Source organism: Staurois parvus, unplaced genomic scaffold (assembly GCF_062004578.1).
Source record: "Staurois parvus isolate SC_StPar_1 unplaced genomic scaffold, SC_StPar_1.0 ptg000476l, whole genome shotgun sequence".
In the NCBI taxonomy this organism is placed as follows: domain Eukaryota; kingdom Metazoa; phylum Chordata; class Amphibia; order Anura; family Ranidae; genus Staurois; species Staurois parvus.
In genome coordinates, this window is record NW_028318272.1 from 5,328,841 (window position 1) to 5,351,487 (window position 22,647).

At 40.5% G+C, this 22,647-nt stretch overlaps 1 protein-coding gene across 3 annotated transcripts in view; it reads right to left on the reverse strand.

Moving 5' to 3' along the window:
* Positions 1–13,577: 13,577 nt before the first annotated feature.
* SNX20 (sorting nexin 20) overlaps positions 13,578–22,647 on the reverse strand; it is a 28,236-nt gene continuing 19,166 nt past the window's right edge. For all 3 annotated transcript variants that reach the window (XM_089689490.1, XM_089689488.1, XM_089689489.1), the window contains one exon: positions 13,578–14,967. In XM_089689490.1, coding sequence (XP_089545616.1) covers positions 14,281–14,967 — 687 coding nt within the window. In that variant the 3' untranslated portion in view covers positions 13,578–14,280. The remainder of the gene's footprint in view (positions 14,968–22,647) is intronic.

The window sequence follows — 22,647 nt, forward strand, 5'->3', positions numbered from 1 at the left end:
CACTGCACTTTAACTAGAGGGAGGCACTGGCTCACTGTTCATCGAATGCTTTGTACTTTTTTCAATGACTACAAGGTATTCTAGGAATGGACAAGGTGGATATCATGATATAACTGTCCCTCTTCTCCACCTCATCCAATCAGAGAATGCCTTGAATGCATTTAAAAATATACAAGGAACTGAGTACTGCAATGATTTCCAGCATCCCCAACGGTCCTTCGGGCATGAGATATGCATACTTACATTGTGCAAAGTTGGACCAATGTAAGCATGCAATACAAATAATTCCTGGAGTTCAACTTTAATTAGGATTAACTGAATTTTGGTTAATAGAGGATTAAACTTTTATTAAAAAAAAACTTTTTAACAGTCTATGCTTCACACTAATTAATAAACAAATGGTACAGCTGTAGCCTTCATGCATAACTAAATAAGTTCAGGTTCACACTGCACATCACATGTGATTTGCAGAGGAATCTCACCGCATTCCTGTGCAAAACACATGCTATTTCTGTGTGGTGCAATTCGAGGCATATATTTTGTATGGCTCAAATTGCACCGCATTCGCACCAAAATAGTGGAGGATCCTTTTTTTTTGTCCACACCAGAATCGGATCACATGGGTGTTCATAGAAGTTGGTTTATTAACATGCACAGTTGCGCCATATTTTGAGTGAACCAGTTTTAGTAAATCTCCCCCACTGTGTGTATCAGGAACTGTTGTCAGTGGGCTTGATACAGAGTGACTGGCTGACATAAGAACAGTATAGTTCTGTTGATTATACCCCGACATCTGCTCTCCTAGTGTAATCAGTGTGCTGGGTTGTCAGTGGACAACCCAACCCTGAACATGCAGGAGACAGCTGGGGTGACAAAGAGACAGGAAAGCCCCCCCCCCTTTCCAGGATAGAACCCTCATTGTTTCAGCAAGTTGCCAGTGAAGCTAGACCTGCTGATTCACTTAGCTGTTTCTGTTCAGCAACTCAGAAAGTCTAGAAAAACAAAAGATCAGGACGAGATCCAGGAAACTATACTTTTCAGAAGGAGAGGTCAGCAAAGTCAGTCTACATATCTCTCAGCAGAGGTTTCATTTATAAGGAGGATTTTAGATGTTATAGTAGTAGTCATACAAGAAGGGTATAAGAGACTGTGGCAACCTGCTGATCACCAGGTCATGGGCTGCTCTTCCTTAGGTATGGAATCCCAGAGTCCTATTTGAGACAAGTATCACAAGATAAAGGTATATTGATAAGGTGACCTTTTATGTAACCCAACTTAAAAACTTCCTGCGAATACTGCAGAAATATTAGATGTGTGGTTGCAAAGATTGCTGAAAACCAAGTAAAAAAAATAAGATGGCTTGTCTTTCAGGTGAAATAATGTCACTTTTCTTTAAGGATCTTTGTTCTGTGTGAGACATATTAAATGTGCCTAAAGTTTGAATAAACGCGATGAGAAACAGGCAGAATTACTTAAAGTACAACCAAAAACTCCTATATGACAATCTAAAGAAGTACCAAATCCAGGTACTATGTAATGCACAAACGTCCTTTACCTTCCTTGAATGAGCCAAATTCTCCTTTTAGCATCCAGAAAAAACAGATGCATGAAAAAATGGTGATGCAGAGAAGAGCATGACTATATACAGCCATTCACTTGCATGGCAGGCTGTATGCAGTATGTAAAGCAAGGCAAAAATGATGTAATTTTCTTTCTATGTTGATGGATCGACTTCAATACAACCAGCCTACCCACAGATGGATCAAATCTTGCATGGTACCTGCAGAACACGCCAAGGATCAATCTATCTGCGGCCAGCTTAAGGCTCCAGAGGCACGGGGAAGCACTATGAAATTATGTTAGGCATAAAAAAAGCCTGATAAACCCCAGTGTGCATAAACCCTATCTTCATTTACAGCCATAAAGTTAATTACAAAACATTAATTGGGCTCTTTGTTTTATGATTTTCAAACAAACTGTGGCACAAATTAAACATACTCAAATTTACTATATTTTTTTTGTAATATTCAATTTATTAGACATTTTTCAGAAAACATATAGATTAACAACAAAAAACAAGCTATGGCCAATTACACAACAAAATAATAAATACAAAATACAAAAGAGAGGAGAAACATGCCGTGTTGTACAGGGAACATCAGTATAGATATACATTCAGGAGAAATAAGACACTTCCCCACCCAAAAATACATATATCCTACAGGATACAAAGAAACGCTCTCCACACCATTTCGATAGATAAAGGCTATGTTATCAAATAGTCCAGGAACAGGAATTCACTGGCCAACAAGATCGCTAAGCAATGTACATGAACAACAATCCAATATTAATTATTATATGAACCAAAGTGCAGTACTCCTCAATCTGCCACTGAAAGCGGGGAAGTAACCCAGCCGCTCCAGACTTTATCAAATTTACGGGGTACTCCTCTATTAGCATAAGTGGCCTTATAAAATGGGAGGGTCTTATTTATAAGAGCTTTCCAATCTGCAACAGTTGGAGCCTTGGGTTTCTTCCAGGACAGCACAATGAGTTTACGTGCATAATAGAAAAGGAGAGTGAGAAAAGTACAAATGTCCTTAGTGGGGGCCAAGATATCCACCAAATTCTGGAGACAATGTTGCACAGACAGACTAAGGGGTATGCTAGTGACCAACTTGGCACACTGAATTCTCCAGACCAGTATCGCTGTATGTCAGGGCAGTCACAGAAAACATGCATAAAATCGGCTCCAGAGACTGAGCAATGCCAGCAGGAGGATGAGTCTTTACCAAATATTTTAGCTAGCCTAACAGGAGTCAGATAAATATGGTGAACAAATTTATAATGGATAAGCTGATCCCGAGCAGAAATGAGCCTGACAAAGGGAGCATCCCAAATATCCTCCCAATAGGCATGACATTCAGCCTAATAAAGACAGAAACTTACCTAGTAATATGTAGCCCCAAGTATTTAATCTGAGTCACCCACTGGAGGTCCAAAGTAGCCTCCCAAGGCTCACAGAGGTCCCTACCTAATGGCAGCACCTGAAACTTCCGCCAATTCACCTTCAGGCCAGCAAAGGAGGCCGCATAGTCTAAAATGTCCAAGGCAGCAGGTAAGGAGACTATAGGATCCTCTAGAAAAAGCACGACATCATCAGCATATAATGCTGTCTTTTCAAGCAAACTGCCCACCTGAATGCCCCGCACCAAGGGGGAACTTCTCAGGGCCAGTGCAATAGGTTCCATTATCAGGGCAAAAAGACTGGGTGACAATGGGAAACCCTGTCTCATGCTTCTGCTGACAGAAAAGGGAGCTGATATTCTACCTCTCGACTTAATGGCTGCTACTGGATGGTCATAAAGCAAGCCAATCCATCTGAGAAACACCTCCCCAAAAACCATATGGGCCAAGACCTCCTTCATAAAACCCCAATCCAAAGAAGTTTAAAAAGACTAGAGCACGCATATCCAGGCCCTCAGGATGTAACTCTGTGTGTGTAAAAAACCCTTCTCAAGTTGATATCAGTCACTTTGTGTGGCATAAAGCCGGTTTGATCAGAGGACACCAATAAATGTAATACTGTGGATAATCTGGTAGCTAGAATTTTAGTGAGTATTTTGGGATCTGTATTCAAAAAGACTATGGGCCTGTAAGAAGAACATTGCAGAGGATCCTTATCAGGTTTGGCCAATAGGACCACATGAGCCTCATAAAAGGACCATGGCAGAGATATATTGTGCAAATTGTCCTCCCAGAGGCGGTGGAGCCTGGGGGATAAAGCATCCATGCAATGCTTATACCATTCTATCGGAAGCCCATCAAGGCCTGGCGATTTACAATTAGGAAAGGATGCAATAGCATTAGATATCTCCTCAACTGAGAACAGAGCATCCAGACAGGTCTGAGCATCTTTCGTGAGAGTGGGGAGAGGGAGATCTGCCAGGAATTTATTCAGGACAGCTGCGTCATACACTGGTATAGGGGAGTACAAGTTACTATAATAGTCTACAAATGCCTGGAGGACTCCCTCACCCGAGGTTTGAAGCATACTGTTTGGCAAGTAAACACATGGTATAACAGTAGGAGCATAAGCATCAGCTGTCAAATTTACTATATGTTTAATGCTGATGCAAAATTTGTTTCTATATAAGCTTTTCTCAACTAGGGTTCGTTCACAGGTTGCTGGTGGTCCCTTGAATATTAATTCATTTTTACATCTCAGATAGGTTGCCACTGACACCAATGATCTTTTTAATTGTTTGTAAGGGGCTGGGTTTTCCCAATGGCCACTAATGTAAGAAACATTCTTCCCATTGGCCACTAACAAAAGAAGCATGCTTCTCATTCGCTATCAGTGTAATAGCCCATGTCCAATCGTTGGCAAACTCATGCAAGCTCCACCTCCGAAACATCTCCAAAATATGTTCGTTCCTAACCCCAGACACTACTAACAACTCGTTCACTCCCTTATTATCTCACGTCTGGACTACTGCAACTCCCTTCTCATCGGCCTAACTCATCACAGACTATCCCCGCTTCAGTCTATCCTGAACTCAGCGGCCAGACTCATCCACCTTACCAACCGCTCCTCTTCTGCCACCCCCCTCTGTCATTCCCTCCACTGGCTCCCGATTGCCCAACGCATTAAATTCAAACTACTAACACAGACATACAAAGCCATTCATAATGCTGCCCCAAACTACCTCACCGACCTGATACCCAAATACCACCCTACCCGTAATCTTCGCTCCTCACAAGACCTCCTACTATCTAGCTCCCTGGTCTCCACCTCCCACACCCGACTGCAGGACTTCTCCAGGACTTCCCCCATCCTCTGGAACTCACTACCCCAATCCATCAGACTGTCACCTACCCTCCTCACCTTTAGGCGCACCCTAAAAACCCATCTCTTCAGGGAAGCCTACCCCACCCTCACCTAACAGCTGATCTCCACTCCTCCTACCACTCCATCCCCCACAGCCACTTCTTCCTGTACCACTATCCCCTCCCTCCTAGATTGTAAGCTCGAAAGAGCAGGGATCTTGAATCCCTCATGTTTTGTTTTGTTACTGTATTGTCTCATGTTCTGTCCCCCACTATAATGTACAGTGCTGAGCTGGAGGCTCTTCTCCACTTATCACCGGTCTAAGGAAGCTTTTCTTCACTAAAACACTGATGAACTCACAATCAATGTGCAGGAGCCCTACAATTTTTACACTTTGTTTAGTTTCTTGCCATTGTTAATATTTGTTTCATTCCATTATTATTTCTGAAAAAGGTCATCAGAACTAGTGTTCCCATTGGAAGAATTCCTCTCGCTGAGCAATAATGTGACTGCTGGGTTCTCGGGTCCACAGAGAACGGTGATTGTCAATCACTACTCTATGCTCTGCTTTTCCAGTGCTTACCTGAGCACCTGGATGAGAGACTGAGCCAGCTGTTGGTCAGAAATCTGGGTGGAACCTGACATTATTGTCAGGATCGTCTCAAAGACTTGAAGTGGGTCTGTGACATCAACCAATAGCGGACTTTAGCCCGCTTGCAGTGGCTATCCCTTGTGAGAAGTAAGGACTGAGTAGGAAAAAACCACCAACAGAAATTTTGTCCATGACCAAAGAAATGGTTAAATAAAAGGTATTGCCAAACTAGTTCATGCAAAACAGAGTGATGTTTGTTGAGGCACCAGACTGCACAAGTGTAAATAAAGATATTGGGGTCATCAACCTAAATATTGGTTCATGTAATGAAGGTCAGGTGTTGGCACAGTTGCTGATGGAGTGTTATATGCCAGAGAAGTTGATGTAATGCAGGGTTGCTGATCTGTGGCAAGCAGTCTAGTTTCCAAGGGTAATGATGAAGATACTTGTTATCCTGGATGAGAAGCTAGCAGGATCTAACAAATGCAGTGGCATGGGTGACGGCTCAGCAGCAATCCCAGAGATAGTGCAGTGCAGGTAGATTTGAGGGTAATTAGTAGGGATGCACTAATACCTTTTTTTCATCAGAGAGTACTAGTACCGATACTTTTGGTCAAGTATTCACTGATACTGAGTACTGATACTTTGTGGCCATAAAGAATACCATGTGATTTGAACAGGAATGCAGTGCGATACCTGTCCAGACCGCATGTAGCTTGTCATAGGAAGTGCTGTCACACAAGGTAAAGCCGCTTCACAGATCTGGGGATTTGAAATCCCCGCGGCTTTCTTTCCTTTCCTTGCAGGGATGACAGTACAGGCTAGACAACTGCTTGGTCAGCATCATGATGGTGCTGACCAATCAGAAGCTGTCTAGACTGTACTGTTATCCTTGCAAGGTGAGAAGAGGAAACCATGGGGATTTAAAATCCCCAGATCTGTGAAGCGGCTTTATCTTGTGTGACAGCATGGGATCGGTGCATGGAGGTTTCCCGTACAACTCCTGGAGGTTAATTTACTAAAACTGGAGAGTGCAAAATCTGGTGCAGCTCCAGTTCTAGTAAATCAACCCCATAGTATGCAAAAGAGACTAATGTGACACTTAATAGCAAGAGTTTGTCGCAATGCTCCCAAAAAATGTGGGGAGATATGTTTAGGTGGGATATTTTTAGTACAATGTATCAAAGGGAAGCAGGAAAGGTCGGCTGATGAGCCATAATGCAGATGATTAGGTAGCACCTAAGGTACTATGTATATCTTATATGGAGGAAACTAAATGTTCAGTTTCCTCTAGGATAGGTTAAAGTGTTACTAAACCCACAACAGTAAACTCAGTCTGTATATGCAGTAAAGCATACTTGTTATACTCACTGTGGAACCTAAGGGGTTAATCCTCTGCATTGTGTAAAAAGGCTATTTGATCCTTTCTTCTCTGCTCTTCCTCTTGTTGAAATGACCACCTGATACGGACTGAATCCGTAGTCATATGCACATGCTCAGTTTGGTGTGTATTGCTAGAGAGGTTTTTTTTTTCTTGGGAGAGTGCATGTGATCAGCACAGGGCCAATCAGTACTGTCCAGACAGAGGGTCAGAGGTTTCACATCCTCCTAGAGCATAAAGAAAACTCCTCCTACAAGCTTTAACTGTTTCCTGGCAGCCCTATAGCAGGAATACTGCTACAGGGCGGCACAGATGCGCAAAATCACGTATATATATACGTGATTTTGCCTTTCCTATCTGCGCCGCCATTCGACGCCACGGCTGTCAATAACCGGACTCAGGCCAGTGATTTCTCATCGGCGCCCGGTGATTTCCGAGGATCTCCGACGGGGAGGAGGACTGTTTAGTTTACTAACAATCCTTCTCCCTGTGATTACATTGAAGCACACACATCCCGCCCACTAATAAAACATTCCCTACACTCAGTTAACCCTTTGATCGCCCCTCATGTTAACCCCTTCCTGCCCAGTGCCATTAGAACAGTGTCAGTGCTTTTTTGTAGCACTGATCACTGTATTGGTGTCACAGGGGATGTCAGTGACACCAAGACAGTTCCCCCCCAGTGTCAGAAAGTTTATCCACTGAATATCCAATTGCCTCTCGGGGGATCAGGAAGGTATTTTTTCCTCTGTAGGAGCAAATTGGATCATGCTTTGCTGGGATTTTTTGCCTTCCTCTGGATCAACTGTGGGTATAGGATTATAACTTTTTTTTTTGGCTGAACTGGATGGACTTTTGTTTTTTTTTCAGCCAGACTAACTATGTAATTATGAGTACAGAGCAGTAAAACAAAAATAGAACATTTTACATTTCAGTGCAGTAATTTCTCATGTGTTTATTTGTTTAGGCCCCTTGCACACGAGCGTCATAATTTACTGATATTTAATCAGGAACTTTTGACTCCAATGTGCATGGGGCATCTTTACTCACCTATACTCAACATTACTCAGGTCTTTACACACAGTTTTTGACCCTTTGCACACAAGCATCACAAGTTCCTGAGTGAATATCAGTAAATTATGGCACCCCTTGTACACGAGTGAACCTGTGCTTTCATGTACAGGCACATATTTGCTAATTTTAACATGAAGTTGATATATTTGTTACTTTTGCAGCGGTATTATTCAGTATATATTGTATTTATCACCACCATGTTGTTACTTGAGCTGCAAAATAGCGAGTGGGTTGTATACTGATTTTGTAGTCTTTGCATAACATAAGCCTTCTTCTCCAGGCCCTCTGTGTTATTCCTAGAATGAATGATCTGCAAACTAGGCTGCTGAGCAATTCACAGCAAATGCTTTTCTGCCACCTAGTGGTAAATTATCATATGCTTTTAATGCTCTGGAAATGTCAATTATGACCAAAAGAGTTTAATTGAATTTTTCTGTTATGTCAGCTATGGTCAAAATAAGATTCTAAAATTTACTTTTACGTAAATATTTGTATTACAAAATAATCTGTTAGATGTTTCCAAACCATAGGCACGAGTGACCCATTAAAGAATATGTAAACCCAACATTTCATATTCTTGATACATGCTATTTATTCGGCATCCTGTTCTTTTTGTATTGCTTCCTTTGTGTGAAACACGTGGTGTTGTTGGCAGTCTCTCTGCTTTCCTATTAAAACTGACCACACTAAGCAGGAGAGCACAGCATGGTCAGTTCTCTAGCTGTGCTGAGAACTCAGTCTGCTCTCCTCCAATGATCAGACTTGTGCTGACAAGCCTCCCTGCACAGCCTGTCACTGGGAATATCTGTATGCAGCTGAGAACAGAGGGTATGTAATCACATATAAAAAAGGGAAAGCAAGGTATTTATAATGTTTTTTTTATTTCTACACACAAATGTTTTGCCTTTCATTTCTATTTTAAACTAATTGGGTTGTTTTACAAGGTGAGGGTTCACATATACTTTAATTCAGGAAAACAGAAGTGAATTTAAAAAGTATAATATAACATAACTGTGCGCACTTTCTTCTTTGTAGATTGTTGGTGTTTCTTTAGACAATGAAAAAAGTCCAAATAGCAACTTGTATACTAAAACACAAACATGAGCATATTGTTACAAGTGCAGACGTTGCTATTTTGCTTCAGTTTTATTGTCTAAAAAACACCAAATATCAACATTTACCAAAGAAGCAACAAACAAAAAAATAAAAAAAAGTTTTTATTCTCACACTTTACTGAGGTGCAAAAGTAATCAGGTTCAGCCACCCAGATCACTTCTACAAAAAGTCAGGAGGCAGCAGAGCAATTTTAAACAAATTATTAATGTGGTGAACATGTTCTTTACAGTAAAAGGGTTAAAACAATCCCACCTTTGTAGTTGTCTCCAATGTATTTTGTTGTATTTTGTTTGCATGCAACATTTTGACTAAACAAATATGTAAAGTTTAGCAAAATGTCAAAGGAGGAAAAATCACTTTATTTTGCTCAATTTAGTAATACATTTTTTTCTCATTAAAGCTTTAACCAGTTGCCGCCCGGCCTATAGCCAGATGGCGGCCAGGCAAACAGCTCGTCCCTCCAGGTGGACGCCATATGGCGTCCTTTCAGGCATGCGCATTGCGCCTGCCCACAGGGCTGCGCAACGGTGCGATCTGTTACTGGCCGTGTACCTCGGACACGACCGATGACAGATCTGTGTACCGGCCCGTTGCCAGTACCATGTGACCTGCTGTGACCAATCACAGTGTGTCTAGCTGTGAATGGTCACAGTAATCACATGCACAAGCTGGGCCAATCACAGCCCAGCTGTGTCATGTGATTAGCTGTGGCCAAATCACAGCTAAGCACAAAAAAAAACCCTGAATGAATCGATTTCATTCAGGTAAATGCTTCCTCATAGCAAAGAAATTCTTTGCTATAAGCAAATTGTGTAAAAAAAAAAAATACTGATCACTTCCCCAAAGTAGTACAATGTTACTATGGTAACGTTATACTACTTTGGTCATAGTGAAATATGAAAAAAGAAAATATAAAAAAAGAGAAAAAAATGTAATAGAAAAAGAAAATACAGAAATTTAAAAAAAAGTATAATTTTTTTTTTCGTACTGTCACCAGTCAGTGTCCCTGATCACCACCATGCCAGTTATATGAAGATGCTGTACAGTACTGGTGAGAGTATGTAAAAAAAAATAGTGAAAATTTTTTAAATTTTTTCATTTCCGAAAAATTATGACAAAAAAATTACAACTTCAAAAAACTCGCCGTGCCTCTTATAAAATACGTCCGATTGTCTACTTTGCAAAAAGGGGTCATTTGGGAGATATCTGTACTGTTCTGACATTCTTGGACCTCAAGAAATTAGATTGGCTGTCAGTACTTCAGGATTGATCAGTTTTCAGATATATCCCATAGTTTGTGAACTCTATAACTTTCCTACAGACTAAATAATACATCCTAATTTGGGTTATTTTCACCAAAGACATGTAGTAGAATACATTTTGGCCTAAATTTATGAAGAACAATTATTTATTTGCAAACTTTTATAACAGAAACAAAGAAAAACGTGTTTTTTAAAAAAAAATTTTGTTCTTTTTTTGTTAATTTAGCAAAAAATAAAAACCCCAGTGGTGATTAAATACCACCAAAAGAAAGCTCTAGTTGTGTGAAGAAAATTATAACATTTTAGTTTGGTTACAGTGTTACATGACCGCGCAATTGTCATTCAAAATGTAAAAACACTGAAACCTGAAAACTGGCCTGGACAGGAAGGGGGTAAAAGTACCCTGTATGGAAGCGGTTAAAAATAATTAGCCAAGATTCATAAGAACAGCAGAAGGGACTGGAGTGAGTGCACAACTGTCACATTTTATTAAAGGTTTATCCCGCCCAAAATGATATTTCAGTTTTTGGTTGACGGTGGGGAGTTAGTCCACCTCATGAGTTCCTGTACCTTTCAGACATTCTGGCTGTAGTATCTCTGTCATTGTGCTACTAGATACATACACCTTATGTGTTATAAGAAGATACCCCTCCTCCTATCACAGTATATTAATCAAATATTTTCAATTGGGCAGGATCTCCATTTCTTTATTTGACTTGTCTACACACCCCATACATTTGTATTGGTACTATTTAAAAATGTCAATATCTGTTAAGCACTTTATCATTTTGATGTTCTCCACATATAATGTTTATAGATCAAATTTATGTAGTTATAATTTTTCTAGTACATTTCATTGGGAGACAGTAAGGACTGACAAGGGGTTAAATTCTTACACATTGTTCGGTTTCAATGCACCATTTCTTCAGAGAGTGAGGGATATTATTCAGTGCAAGGAATCAATATACTGTCAATATCAGAAAATTCTCTAATACCATATAATTAATTTGATATTTAACACTACAGGTGAAACTCGAAAAGTTAGAATATCGTGCAAAAGTTAATTTATTTCAGTAATGCAACTTAAAAGGTGAAACTAATATATGAGATACTCATTACATGCAAAGCAAGATAGTTCAAGCCGCGATTTGTCATAATTGTGATGATTATGGCTTACAGCTCATGAAAACCCCAAATCCACAATCTCAGAAAATTAGAATATTACATGCAATCAATAAAACAAGGATTTATAGAACATTATCGGACCTCTGAAAAGTATAAGCATGCATATGTACTCAGGACTTGGTTTGGGCCCCTCTTGCAGCAATTACTGCCTCAGTGCGGCGTGGCATTGAAACTATCAGCCTATGAGGTGCTGAGGTGTTATGGAAGACCAGGATGCTTCAATAGCGGCCTTCAGCTCTTCTGCATTGTTCGGTCTCATGTCTCTCATCTTTCTCTTGGCAATGCCCCCTAGATTCTATATGGGTTTCAGGTCAGGCGAGTTTGCTGGCCAATCAAGCACAGTAATCCCACGGTCGTTGAACCAGGTTTTGGTGCTTTTGGCAGTGTGGGCAGGTGCCAAGTCCTGCTGGAAAATGAAGTCAGCATCCCCATAAAGCTTGTCTGCGGAAGGAAGCATGAAGTGCTCCAAAATCGCCTGGTAGACGGCTGCGTTGACTCTGGACTTAATGAAGCACAGTGGACCAACACCAGCAGATGACATGGCTCCCCAAATCAACACAGACTGTGGAAACTTCACACTGGACTTCAAGCATCTTGCAGTGTGTGCCTCTCCATTCTTCCTCCATACTCTGGGTCCTTGGTTTCCAAATGAGATGCAAAAGTTGCTCTCATCAGAAAAGAGGACTTTGGACCACTGAGCAACAGACCAGGTCTATTTTTCTTTAGCCCAGGTAAGATGCTTCTGATGTTGTTTGTTGTTCAGGAGCGGCTTGACAAGAGGAATACGACATTTGAAGCCCAAGTCCAGGATCCGTCTTTGTGTGGTGGCTCTTGATGCACTGATTCAAGCCTCAGTCCACTCCTTGTGAAAGTCCCCAACACTTTTGAATGGCCTTTTCCTGACAATCCTCTCCAGGCTGCAGTCATCCCTGCTGCTTGTGCACCTTTTTCTTCCACACTTTTCCCTTCCACATAACTTTCTTTAGTGTGCTTTGATACAGCACTTTGGGAACATCCAAATTCTTTTGCAATTACCTTTTGAGGCTTTCCCTCCTTATGGAGGGTGTCAATGATGATTTTCTGCACAACTGTCAGGTCAGCAGTCTTTCCCATGATTGTGATTCCCACTGAACCAGACTGAGAGACCATTTAAAGGCTCAGGAACCCTTTGCAGAAGTTATGGCTTAATTAGCTGACTAGAGTGGGACACTCTGAGCCTAGAATATTGCACCTTTTCACAATATTCTAATTTCCTGAGATTGTGGATTTGGGGTTTTCGTGAGCTGTAAGCCATAATCATCACAATTATGACAAATCACGGCTTGAACTATCTTGTTTTGCATGTAATGAGTCTATCTCATATATTAGTTTCACCTTTTAAGTTGCATTACTGAAATAAATGAACTTTTGTACGATATTCTAATTTTTTGAGTTTCACCTGTATATACTTACAAATCAGTATCCACCATTAGATTTCTTATGTTTCCACTATACCATCAATCCCCAAATATTCTGCAAAGAACCAGGGGTCAAACAGACTAGGTTAAAATGTGTAGACATTTGGGTTGGAACTCCACTCATATCCCCGAAGCCAGGGTCTCACTTGTTCAGTCACAGGTTCCTGTTTAATTTCAGATTCCATCAGGGGTATAGTATCAATGGATGTATAATAACAGCGCTAGTGTCTGTAAAAGTATAATATCATCCTAATGCTAGGTTCACACCTATTCATGCTGTGCGGGTTGCGTTTCCATTGGCACGACAGGCCAGTCACTTGAATAGGCTGCAGTGCCTCACAAAATGCAGGGAAAAGGTCCCTGCATCTTTCCAGAAATTTCAGCCTGCACTGGGAACCGCACTACAATGTAGTTCCCAGTGCGGGTGCGATTTCCAGTGTGGGCAGCATTCCATTAACATTAATGGCACCCGCCCCTGGGTCCTGCATTTTGTGTGCAGGTGTTTTTTTTTCATTTCAGAACACAGGCCAAGGACTCAGCAAAGGACTGCTGATGTACTGTTATGCATATACTGTATGTTGGCCATATGTACCTACACAAATTGGACATGTCTATTTTGTAATATATAATACATACACCACTGAAAGGGAAGAATATTGCAGGTAATGATAAAACGTAATCAGAGGTTAGCATTTATTACATTTTAGTGCTGAAATAGGTTGTCTGTTCACAATCTTCATTGCTCCAGTTATAGTATAATATAGCCTGGGTATTCATTCTACAGAAGCATTTGTTACCTATATCACCATTATACATGATAAATAATGTTTATCACTTTGCAGAAATAAGTTGGATTTGAAAACCATTCCGACAATAGTAATTTTAGACATTTCTAGAATAGTACAGAAAAAACACAAATATATTTAAGACACAGCTGCAACCTCTACTGTCCATGCGCACTAGGAACAGAACAAAATGTCAGAACCTCCGGCAGAAAAAGCGACATAACAAATGCTCATATTAGCTCGTATTGCACAAGAGTTTAAAAGGATTTATGGGCATTTGCTTTTATAAGGGTTTTTATTCCAAAATATTCCCCTCTGCTCATTTTTCAGTGTACACTTGAAATGCAGACTGTTCCTTAACACCGCTTTAAAGAGCGTTTTTAAGTTTTTAGTGGTTTTTTTCTGCTTAAAAACTCCTCTCAAAAACATACTTATGATAGGTTTTTTTCTGCCTTTAAACACTTCTCTTGCAATATGCTCCTAAATGTCCTAATGTGCATGGACACATAGAACCACATAGAGCTGCTACAGGCAGGAGAAAAAAACCACAAAACTCCTGTAGAAGCATTGTTTTGTAAGCTTAGTGTGCATGGACACTTAATCTGTAGGTACTCTCTCCTTTACTACAAGCTCCTTCAAAGTGATCATTTCACCTTCAAAGCTGCTCCTTGTTTTCCTATTTTCCCCATGTTCAAATTTTTCCCTTAAAGACAGGAAGTCTTTTCCTAGTTTGTATGCCAATGAAATCAAAGTTTCCAATAATGGGTTGTAATATCTATGTCTTGGGAGTTTCTGCAGAAGTTCCAGTGCCTTCATTCCAGTCTCATAAGCGCTTTCTAATTGGTCCATATCTTTATGGCAAACGACTAGGGCACATAGAGTTAGCACCATCATGATGGGACAATGTTCAACCAGTTTTTCTTGAAGGTAAAGAACTTGTTCTAATGTCTCTCTAGCTTTTTTGTACTGTCCTCCTCTGATACAGCTGTATCCTTCCTCTAATTCTGATTCTATAAAAAATGCAACAAATTGACAAGATTTTCTCACACTTCGTATAGCATACAACTCTCCAAGGTAGTCTTTAAGGGCAACCATCCTTTTACGAATTATCTCCTCAGTGAGGTTTCCCATGAGAATTTTCTTAGGAAAGACCACATCTTCCATTTCATCCTTAAAGTCTTTTAATAAGTTTCTATGAAGTCTCTCAAAATCAGAGTATCTTCGTTCAATGAAGACTTTCTTCCCATCAAAACTTCCTGTCTTGATGATCACAATCTTGTACAACTGTTCAAGGGAATGAGTGTATAAGTAATAATAATGTAAGTAATATATATATATAATATAGCCAATAAGTATGTTAGATTTTTGCATTTTCTACCTTAAAATATATATATTTTTTTAGTTTTGGTTAGAGTTAGGTAGTGTAAATAACACTGTCTGATTTTATTGCTGTCATTGTTCGCGCTGAGGAGATTCACCCTCTCTATTTGTCTTGCTGACTTTGTCTCTGAAACAGAAAGTGAAAATCCCAAATGTTGTCACAGAGACATGGGGTGAGCAATAACCTTCTAATGGGGAACCTGTTTTCTAGCCAGAACTGTCTAGGAAATTTCCTTGTAAATTCTGTTTCTCTTGAGCAACAAAGGAAAATCTTCATGATGAGATACAAACATCGAAAAAATACAGGGGTCTTAACCATTGCATATGCCATACACATTCATGACACAACCCCAAAATTACATATTGATTTTCACCAGTTCCTTAAATTGTAATAACTGCAAAAGCATTGTAAATTTTATTATTTCTTTGTAGTATATGTGACTTGTTGGTGGGGTGGGCTGAAAAATGATCATATTGTGAAATTTATCACAATATAATCATGCAGAGCTTCCAAACTCCATTGTATAAGCAGAGACTTCTCATGACTTTGCTGAATTCAGCCTTTAATGTTTGGAATATGCTTTTCACCCACTAATCCTACTCTTGTCCTAATTCATAGCATACTTTATTTCACCTCCCTCTTTATTCCTTTATATAATAACTCTAAAAAAACTTTAATAACTTTAAAAAACAACCCCCTTTATACGATCAATGTACATTGCAGGGATTTTAACAAACCTTGTTGTAAATTCATACCTGTTTCTTCTCTGGTGAAATAGCTCTTTGTTTGAATTTGAATAGGAGTGACCTTTTAATTATTATTCAGCTGATGCACTTGCAGTGTTCTAATGAGGGAAGCTGAAGCTGCAGTGTCTCCATCTCTTTAGAAGTAAATAACCCTTTAGAAGTGTCCCATTAAAAATTAAATTACATTTCTAGGAATGTTCTGAACACCAACAGCGTACAGAAAGCCTCTAGTAAAAGGTAATTTTTAATAACATTCAATTACAATATGGCTTGTGTAGCAATTGTTTATGCTTTTTTTTTGCTATTTGTTTTCTATGAAAATAAAGTTACCCTTTAATAAAGTGACTCTGAATGAGAATCAGCAAAACTCAAGAAGGGACTGCAATGTGCACACCACAAGATGCCTGTACTTATCTCCCTGATACTCCCATGCTGTTTACTCCTAAGTAAGAGTAAGTAGGTAAAATAAAAGCCCAACTCCTGCCACTTTTTTGTTGTTTTGCATGGAGCAAGTAAGTGTTAATATGTCTGTTTAAAATCCAGTATTACACTGTCTCACCCTACTCTACACATGATCAGTTGCTCTCTATTTTTCGACACTGTGCTGAAAATGTAGAGGCCGATCTGCTGATGGCCTAAAGATTTACTGCTGCTTAGGGGCTCTGAGCTTCAGCAAAATGGCAGCCTCCAGCAAGGAGAAACAGGAGCAATGATGGAGGCAATTTACAGCACAGACTAATTTTGGTAGCATAATTATTGTTGTGGAATGTGTGTTCCTTGATAAAGGACATTATTTTTTACTAAGTTGTTATGAGTAAAGTTCTCTTTTAATACATCATTAAGGAATCTAAGTATAATAAAAAAAAAAATAATAATTTTTATTGCACCAACATTCACATGAAAATCACAAATAATACCCACAATGTTTGTAATATCTATGAAATGTCAGTTTCTTTTGCCTTTTGCACGACACATGTAACATTCCTTAAAATTTGATCCAAACAGAGAAAAAGCCTGAAGAACAATTGACTTGAAGAGGAAAAGAAAATAGACTGACACTATAGTTTAGAATATTCAACCAGAAGGGGAAATAATGTAAGGTCTCTGCACTATGTACAATAGTTATGGGCTGCGGATCCGTTCCCTGTTTATAAGGTTCAGCAAACAGATGAACAGAAGGGTGATTGGCCAAGACAAACCTCCAGCAGAAGCAGCAACAGAAACATTTAGAAGTGGTATTACTTTTGCTATTGAATGTGAAAGCTTCCAGCTCAGGGCTCCTGGTAGTTACACAGCTAACATCCACCAACATCCCAACAACCAATGGCTCTTTACTGCCTGACACATTCAGCTGTCAACCAGGATTCCCAGCTGACAGGTAAATGTAAATAAAGGTGGGAGGATAGTGTGAAAAAGGTGGTTTGGCTTCCCCCCTAAAATTCATACCAGGTCCTACAGGACTGGTATTTTAAGAGAAAAGACAAAAAAAATGGCGTGGGTTCTTTTTCAAAATCTAAAATCTATACCAGACCCTTATTCGACCATGCAGCCTGGCAATCCAGGAAAAGAGGAGATCATATACCCATGTTGATGAGGACAAGGGCCTCTTCACCACAACCCTAACATGGTGCTTGTGTGGGTCTGCAGGTATGGCTTATCAGCATCTCTAAGCCTCCTTAAACAATAAGCGGGGCCCCAGATACCACCTTCCCTGATTTGTAGGAGTATGTTGCATATAGTATCCCTACTCATTCATGAAAAAATATGTCCTTTGATTTAAAAAAACAAAAAGTCCCACAATTTAAATTCACCATCAATTACATTGTCCAGCAATACAGATTCATGCAAATAACAATTAACAATGTCTGCCAACTCACCTGTCATGTACCTGATAGGAGACTGAAATGAGGAGGTTGGCTTTACTTGTGTCACTAGCCCTGACCCCACTGGAGGTGGAACAGAGGGTGTTTAGGGACCAGGGGGACAAGAGCGCCAGTAGATGTTGTTTGCAGCTCTTGTGATTGGTGACTTTGGAAGACTGATGAACCTCCGATTCAGGCATGGTAGTAATATGCAGAGCTGGTAGGGTAGATCACCAGGTGTGCACCAGAGCAAGGCAGGAAGCAGGGGTGGGAGACAGGAGCAGTGTCAAAGGAATAGCCAGGGTTATCAACGGGCGGACAGTGAGGTACCAAATCAGAAGCAAGCCAAAGTCAGGAGCAGAGCCGAAGTCAGGAACCAGTATCAAGCAGGAGAGTAATCAGAGTCAGGTCAGGAACAAGTCAGGTCAGCAACAAGGAAATCACACAGGAACGAGTAGGAAATGGAGAACAGCTGAAGACCAGTCAGCACTCAGCACAGGCAGAGGAACCTTTTAAATAGTCCATCTGGCGCCAATCTTCGCCGTGCGTGTGCACGTATGCGTGCATGTGCGCGATCGTGCATTTCTGTGCGCATGGCAACGTCTATTCACCAGCCGTCTCACGGGAATTCCCTTACATCACCAAATAAAGAAACCTGACAACAGCCAGGGGCAGATTCCCACCACTAAAGTAAAAGGGGTGGGGACTCCCAGGTGAGGCCATTGGCCAAATATGGACAAGACCACAACCCCCACAGGGTTGTGTAAAAGTGGTTCTTTTCCCCATCAACATAGGGAAAAGGTCCTTTGACAGGAAGGGTACCCCCATTTTGAGGTCATATGGCCTAGTATGGTTTGGGGGGGGGAGCATGCTTTTCACTTTTTGTTTTAAGTGTGGAGTTTCCCCCTAAAGTCCATGCCAGACCTGAAAGGGGGGGCCCAGTGCCATTTTTTAGTGTATCTTTGGTGGAGCCCCCCTTAAGATCCATACTAGACCTGAATGGCCTGGCGTTGGGAGGTGACCACACACCATTTTCTTTACACTGTTCCCACCTCTTTGTTTACACTTGTCACTCAGGAATCCCTGGCTGACACCTGAATGTGCTGGGCAAGGATGCATCAGCTGTTTGTTAGGATGTCCTATCAACCAGGAGCCCTGAGCAGGAAACTCACATTTAGCATCCGTTTTAATATATTTCAATTCCTGCTGCAGCTGGAAGAACAGTTGAACACCCCTTCGTTAGGTCATTCTTTGAACCTACCAAACAGTGAATGAACCTACAGCTCATAAACATTGTATGCAGAAATCTCATAATATTTCCTCTTCTGGTTGAATGTTCTTAGCTTCTAGTGTTAGGCTATTTTTTCTATTGGTCAAATGTTCTTCAGCTCTTCTAGTCGATTGTTCTTCAGGCTTTTTTTTCTCTTAGTATTGAATTCTAGGGAATGTTACATTTGCCCTGCTAAAGGCAATAGAAACCGACATTTCACACATATTACAATCATTATCATGTTAACAGTGACTTTCACATGAATGCTGAGACATCTGCAAAGCAATTTTGTATACCTTGACCCCCTAAGTGTTTTTTTTTTTATCACAAGTAGTGTAAGTACTCGATTTGATCTGGTACAGGGGAGGACTAACCATTCGAGCACTGCCTGAGGCCTTGGGGGGCCAGTAGTGGACCTCATGAGCAGGGCTGTGTTTTTGCATAGGCACCCCCAGGTGCATGGATGGCCCCTGCAGTCCCCCCTTCAACAGAGGGGATCGTGTGGATAGAGTGGGTGATCAGTGCAGCGGGAGGTGGAAATAACTGAAGACAATATTTTGTGGCTCTCACTGCAGCAGCTGAAAGCCAACATCTCCTGCTTCAGTGAGAGCCACAAAAGATCAGTTCCAATTGTTTCCCCCACCTGCTGCACTGATCTGGATTTTTCTCACTGCATCACCCCCCCCCCCTCCCCCGGGTGTCTGCACCCCCTCACAGCGCTGCCGGTGGGAGAGAAAAGAAGAGAAGTTGGCAGCGCTGTGGTGGGGGGATGGGGGCACACAGCTGGGGGTGGTGGGAAGAGGTCCCTGCAGCAAGAGAAATTCAGATCACTGCAGCATGCTGTAGGCACACAGGGGGATCTTCAGGATAGAGAGTGGGAAAAAGGCTAGTAATTATGTAATTTACCAGTCCCTTCCTTTACGAAGTGATCACAGTGAGTGATCGATAGTGATCACTAAATGTATTAATTCATAACTGAAGCATAGTAAACATAATACGCCTCTGTCTCCTGTTCATTCCTCTGCAGTGCAGCTGAGGCTACAAAGAAAGGGACTAGGGAATGTGTCCTCAAAAGTGAAAGCCCTGATATCTCCCCAAAGCCTCCTCTCAATAACATTGTGAAAAAAATGTAAAAAATTATTCAATTAAAAAGAATTCAAAATTAAAATTAAAAAACTGTAAAATAAAATATTAAAATTTGTAAAAAATTAGACTAAAATCAGACAAAAATGTACAATCAGCCACGTCAAATATGTGGCATAATTTAGCCGGTCACCATCTCCCTTGTAGGGGCCCCAGTGCATTACTTTGCCCCGGGGCCCATGATGCTGTTATAGTGGCACTGCCCATGAGAGGCTCCTGGTACCTTTATTGGGTTGCCAGCTTTAAGTCTCCTTCCACTCTGTATGTCGCTGAGCATGGGTCTGCTGCATTAATGCTGCTGCATAAAGATGGCTGCTGTGCGGTGCCCATCTTTACATATGGGGACCCCATGATCTCCTTTTGCCTGTGGGGGCCCCATGAGTTGTCAGATCTGGTATCAACTTGTACAGCAGGGTTAGAGTGTGAGGTAAAGAAGCAGTGTGGCAGAGTACCCACTTACTCACCATGCTCAGATGCAAGCAGATTGCCCTTCTCTTGCTATATCTGTTTGATAGCTGAAAGAATACCTGTTGATCCTGCCAGAAATCTTGTGAGCTGGTAACTTTCTGAGCTCTCTGCCTCTGCCACTCTCTTATCAGTTACATCAGTGACTTTTCCTTTCCTAGAGTTACAACACTGCTTCTTCAAAGACATAGTATTGTGAACGAGGGTTGTCCCTCTAGAACAGGAAATATTTTATTGGCAGGATCACCTGGTAAAAGTAAAGGAAAAAGAAGCCTAAATAAAGAAAACTAATCCAACCACTGCATCTAGGGACTATTAAACTGCAATATATGTACAATTTTTATTCTTTAGTTTTGATACACACTAATTTTTTTACTTTAATAGTTAGGCCTCAAAGCCATTTTTGATTTTCAGCTATTTGTCTATCATTTCAGCAACATTGGTATTCCATATGATTCAAGGCTTATATTATGTTCACCGTTTTGGGCACAGCTTCCATAGTTAAGGTCCTCTTATTAGGAAGTGTAGGGATTTCATATATTGTATAATGGATAAACAATCTTTTCTAATTTATTTATTTATCTCAACCACTAGCTTCCTGTTTTTGATTGGCTCCTTGCTGTATACTATACTTGTTGTTGTGTCTACTTAAAGAAATTCTGAGTATTTTATGAATCAAAAATTCCCCTTAGTAAACATGTGTTTTAAGATCATGAAATACAAACAGATACAAAACCTTGTCTTGAGCAAGGTTTGAGGAACAGCTATGAATTTCAACATTTTCTGTGTCGCATTGCATCTCCATACTTACAACATACAGTTTAAGAAAATGAAATGGGAAGCACCGTCAAAAACTATTTGTTCAGTTGTCATTTATTAACATGTAAGATTAATGCAGCTTGACTGACAAGTTATACTTAAGGCCCTCATAGATGGCTCAAATTTTTACTGATTATTGCTGAATTGGTCAACATTCGAGCCATAGGTGGCCCTGCAAGCAACAACTGGCTCAGGTAAAATTGGATTAATAATTGACTGAGCCAGGCCGAACAGTGAATTCATCTTATAAAACGCTGTCACTGTTTAGCAGCAATGTATTCAGGTGGTCACAGACGCCATGCCTGCTTTGAAACAATAGTTGGCAGTGGAGATTCATCCATCCATGCTAACAGCATGGATGTGGGAATCAATTGATTTTCTCCTGTTCAGCCCACAGGCTGGATGAGAAAAAAACAAGTCACGTCTGGTGGGCTTTAGCACCCATTCAAAGCAGTTTTTTTGGGCATCCCCTCCATTTGCTGCTGATATTGCTATCCTATCTGTATGTTGAAAGAAGGACTGAAGCCAGTAGTACTACTTTGCTATCAGATACTTAAAGACCTGTTGTATAAAGAGTCAGTGGGGATGATTTACTAAAACTGGTGCACTCAGAATCTGGTTCAGCTGTGCATGGTAGCCAATCAGCTTCTAACTTTGCTTCGATTACGCTTTGACAAAAATCCTGGAAGCTGATTGGTTTCTATGCAGAGCTACACCAGATATTGTAATCTCCAGTTTTAGTAAATAAACTCCACAGTCTTTTGTGAGACTGACAGTTGATGGCATGACATATCATCTGTTTGCAGTCAGTCTTCCTACAGTATCTCACAAAAGTGAGTACACTCCTCACATATTTTCACTTAGGGGTGTATTCACTTTTGTTGCCAGCGGTTTAGACATTAATGGCTGTGTGTTGAGTTATTTTGAGGGGACAGTAAATTTACACTGTTATACAAGATGTACACTCATTACTTTACATTGTAGCAAAGTGTCATTTCTTCAGTGTTGTCACATAAAAAGATAGAATAAAATATTTACAAAAATGTGAGGGGTGTACTCACTTCTGTGAGATACTGTATGAGCATTTTATCTGTGATACAGGTCTGATAAAAAAAAAAATCATAATGAAGGTGACTATGCTTGTAAAGCCACAAGAGGATAACAATTCAGACAATGTTCTAGAGCAAGGGACTTCATTTTCAGTACAATGTCATCATCACCCTGGATCTACAACATCATCTTTTCATCAGTTAATCTTGACATTCTACACAACACTTC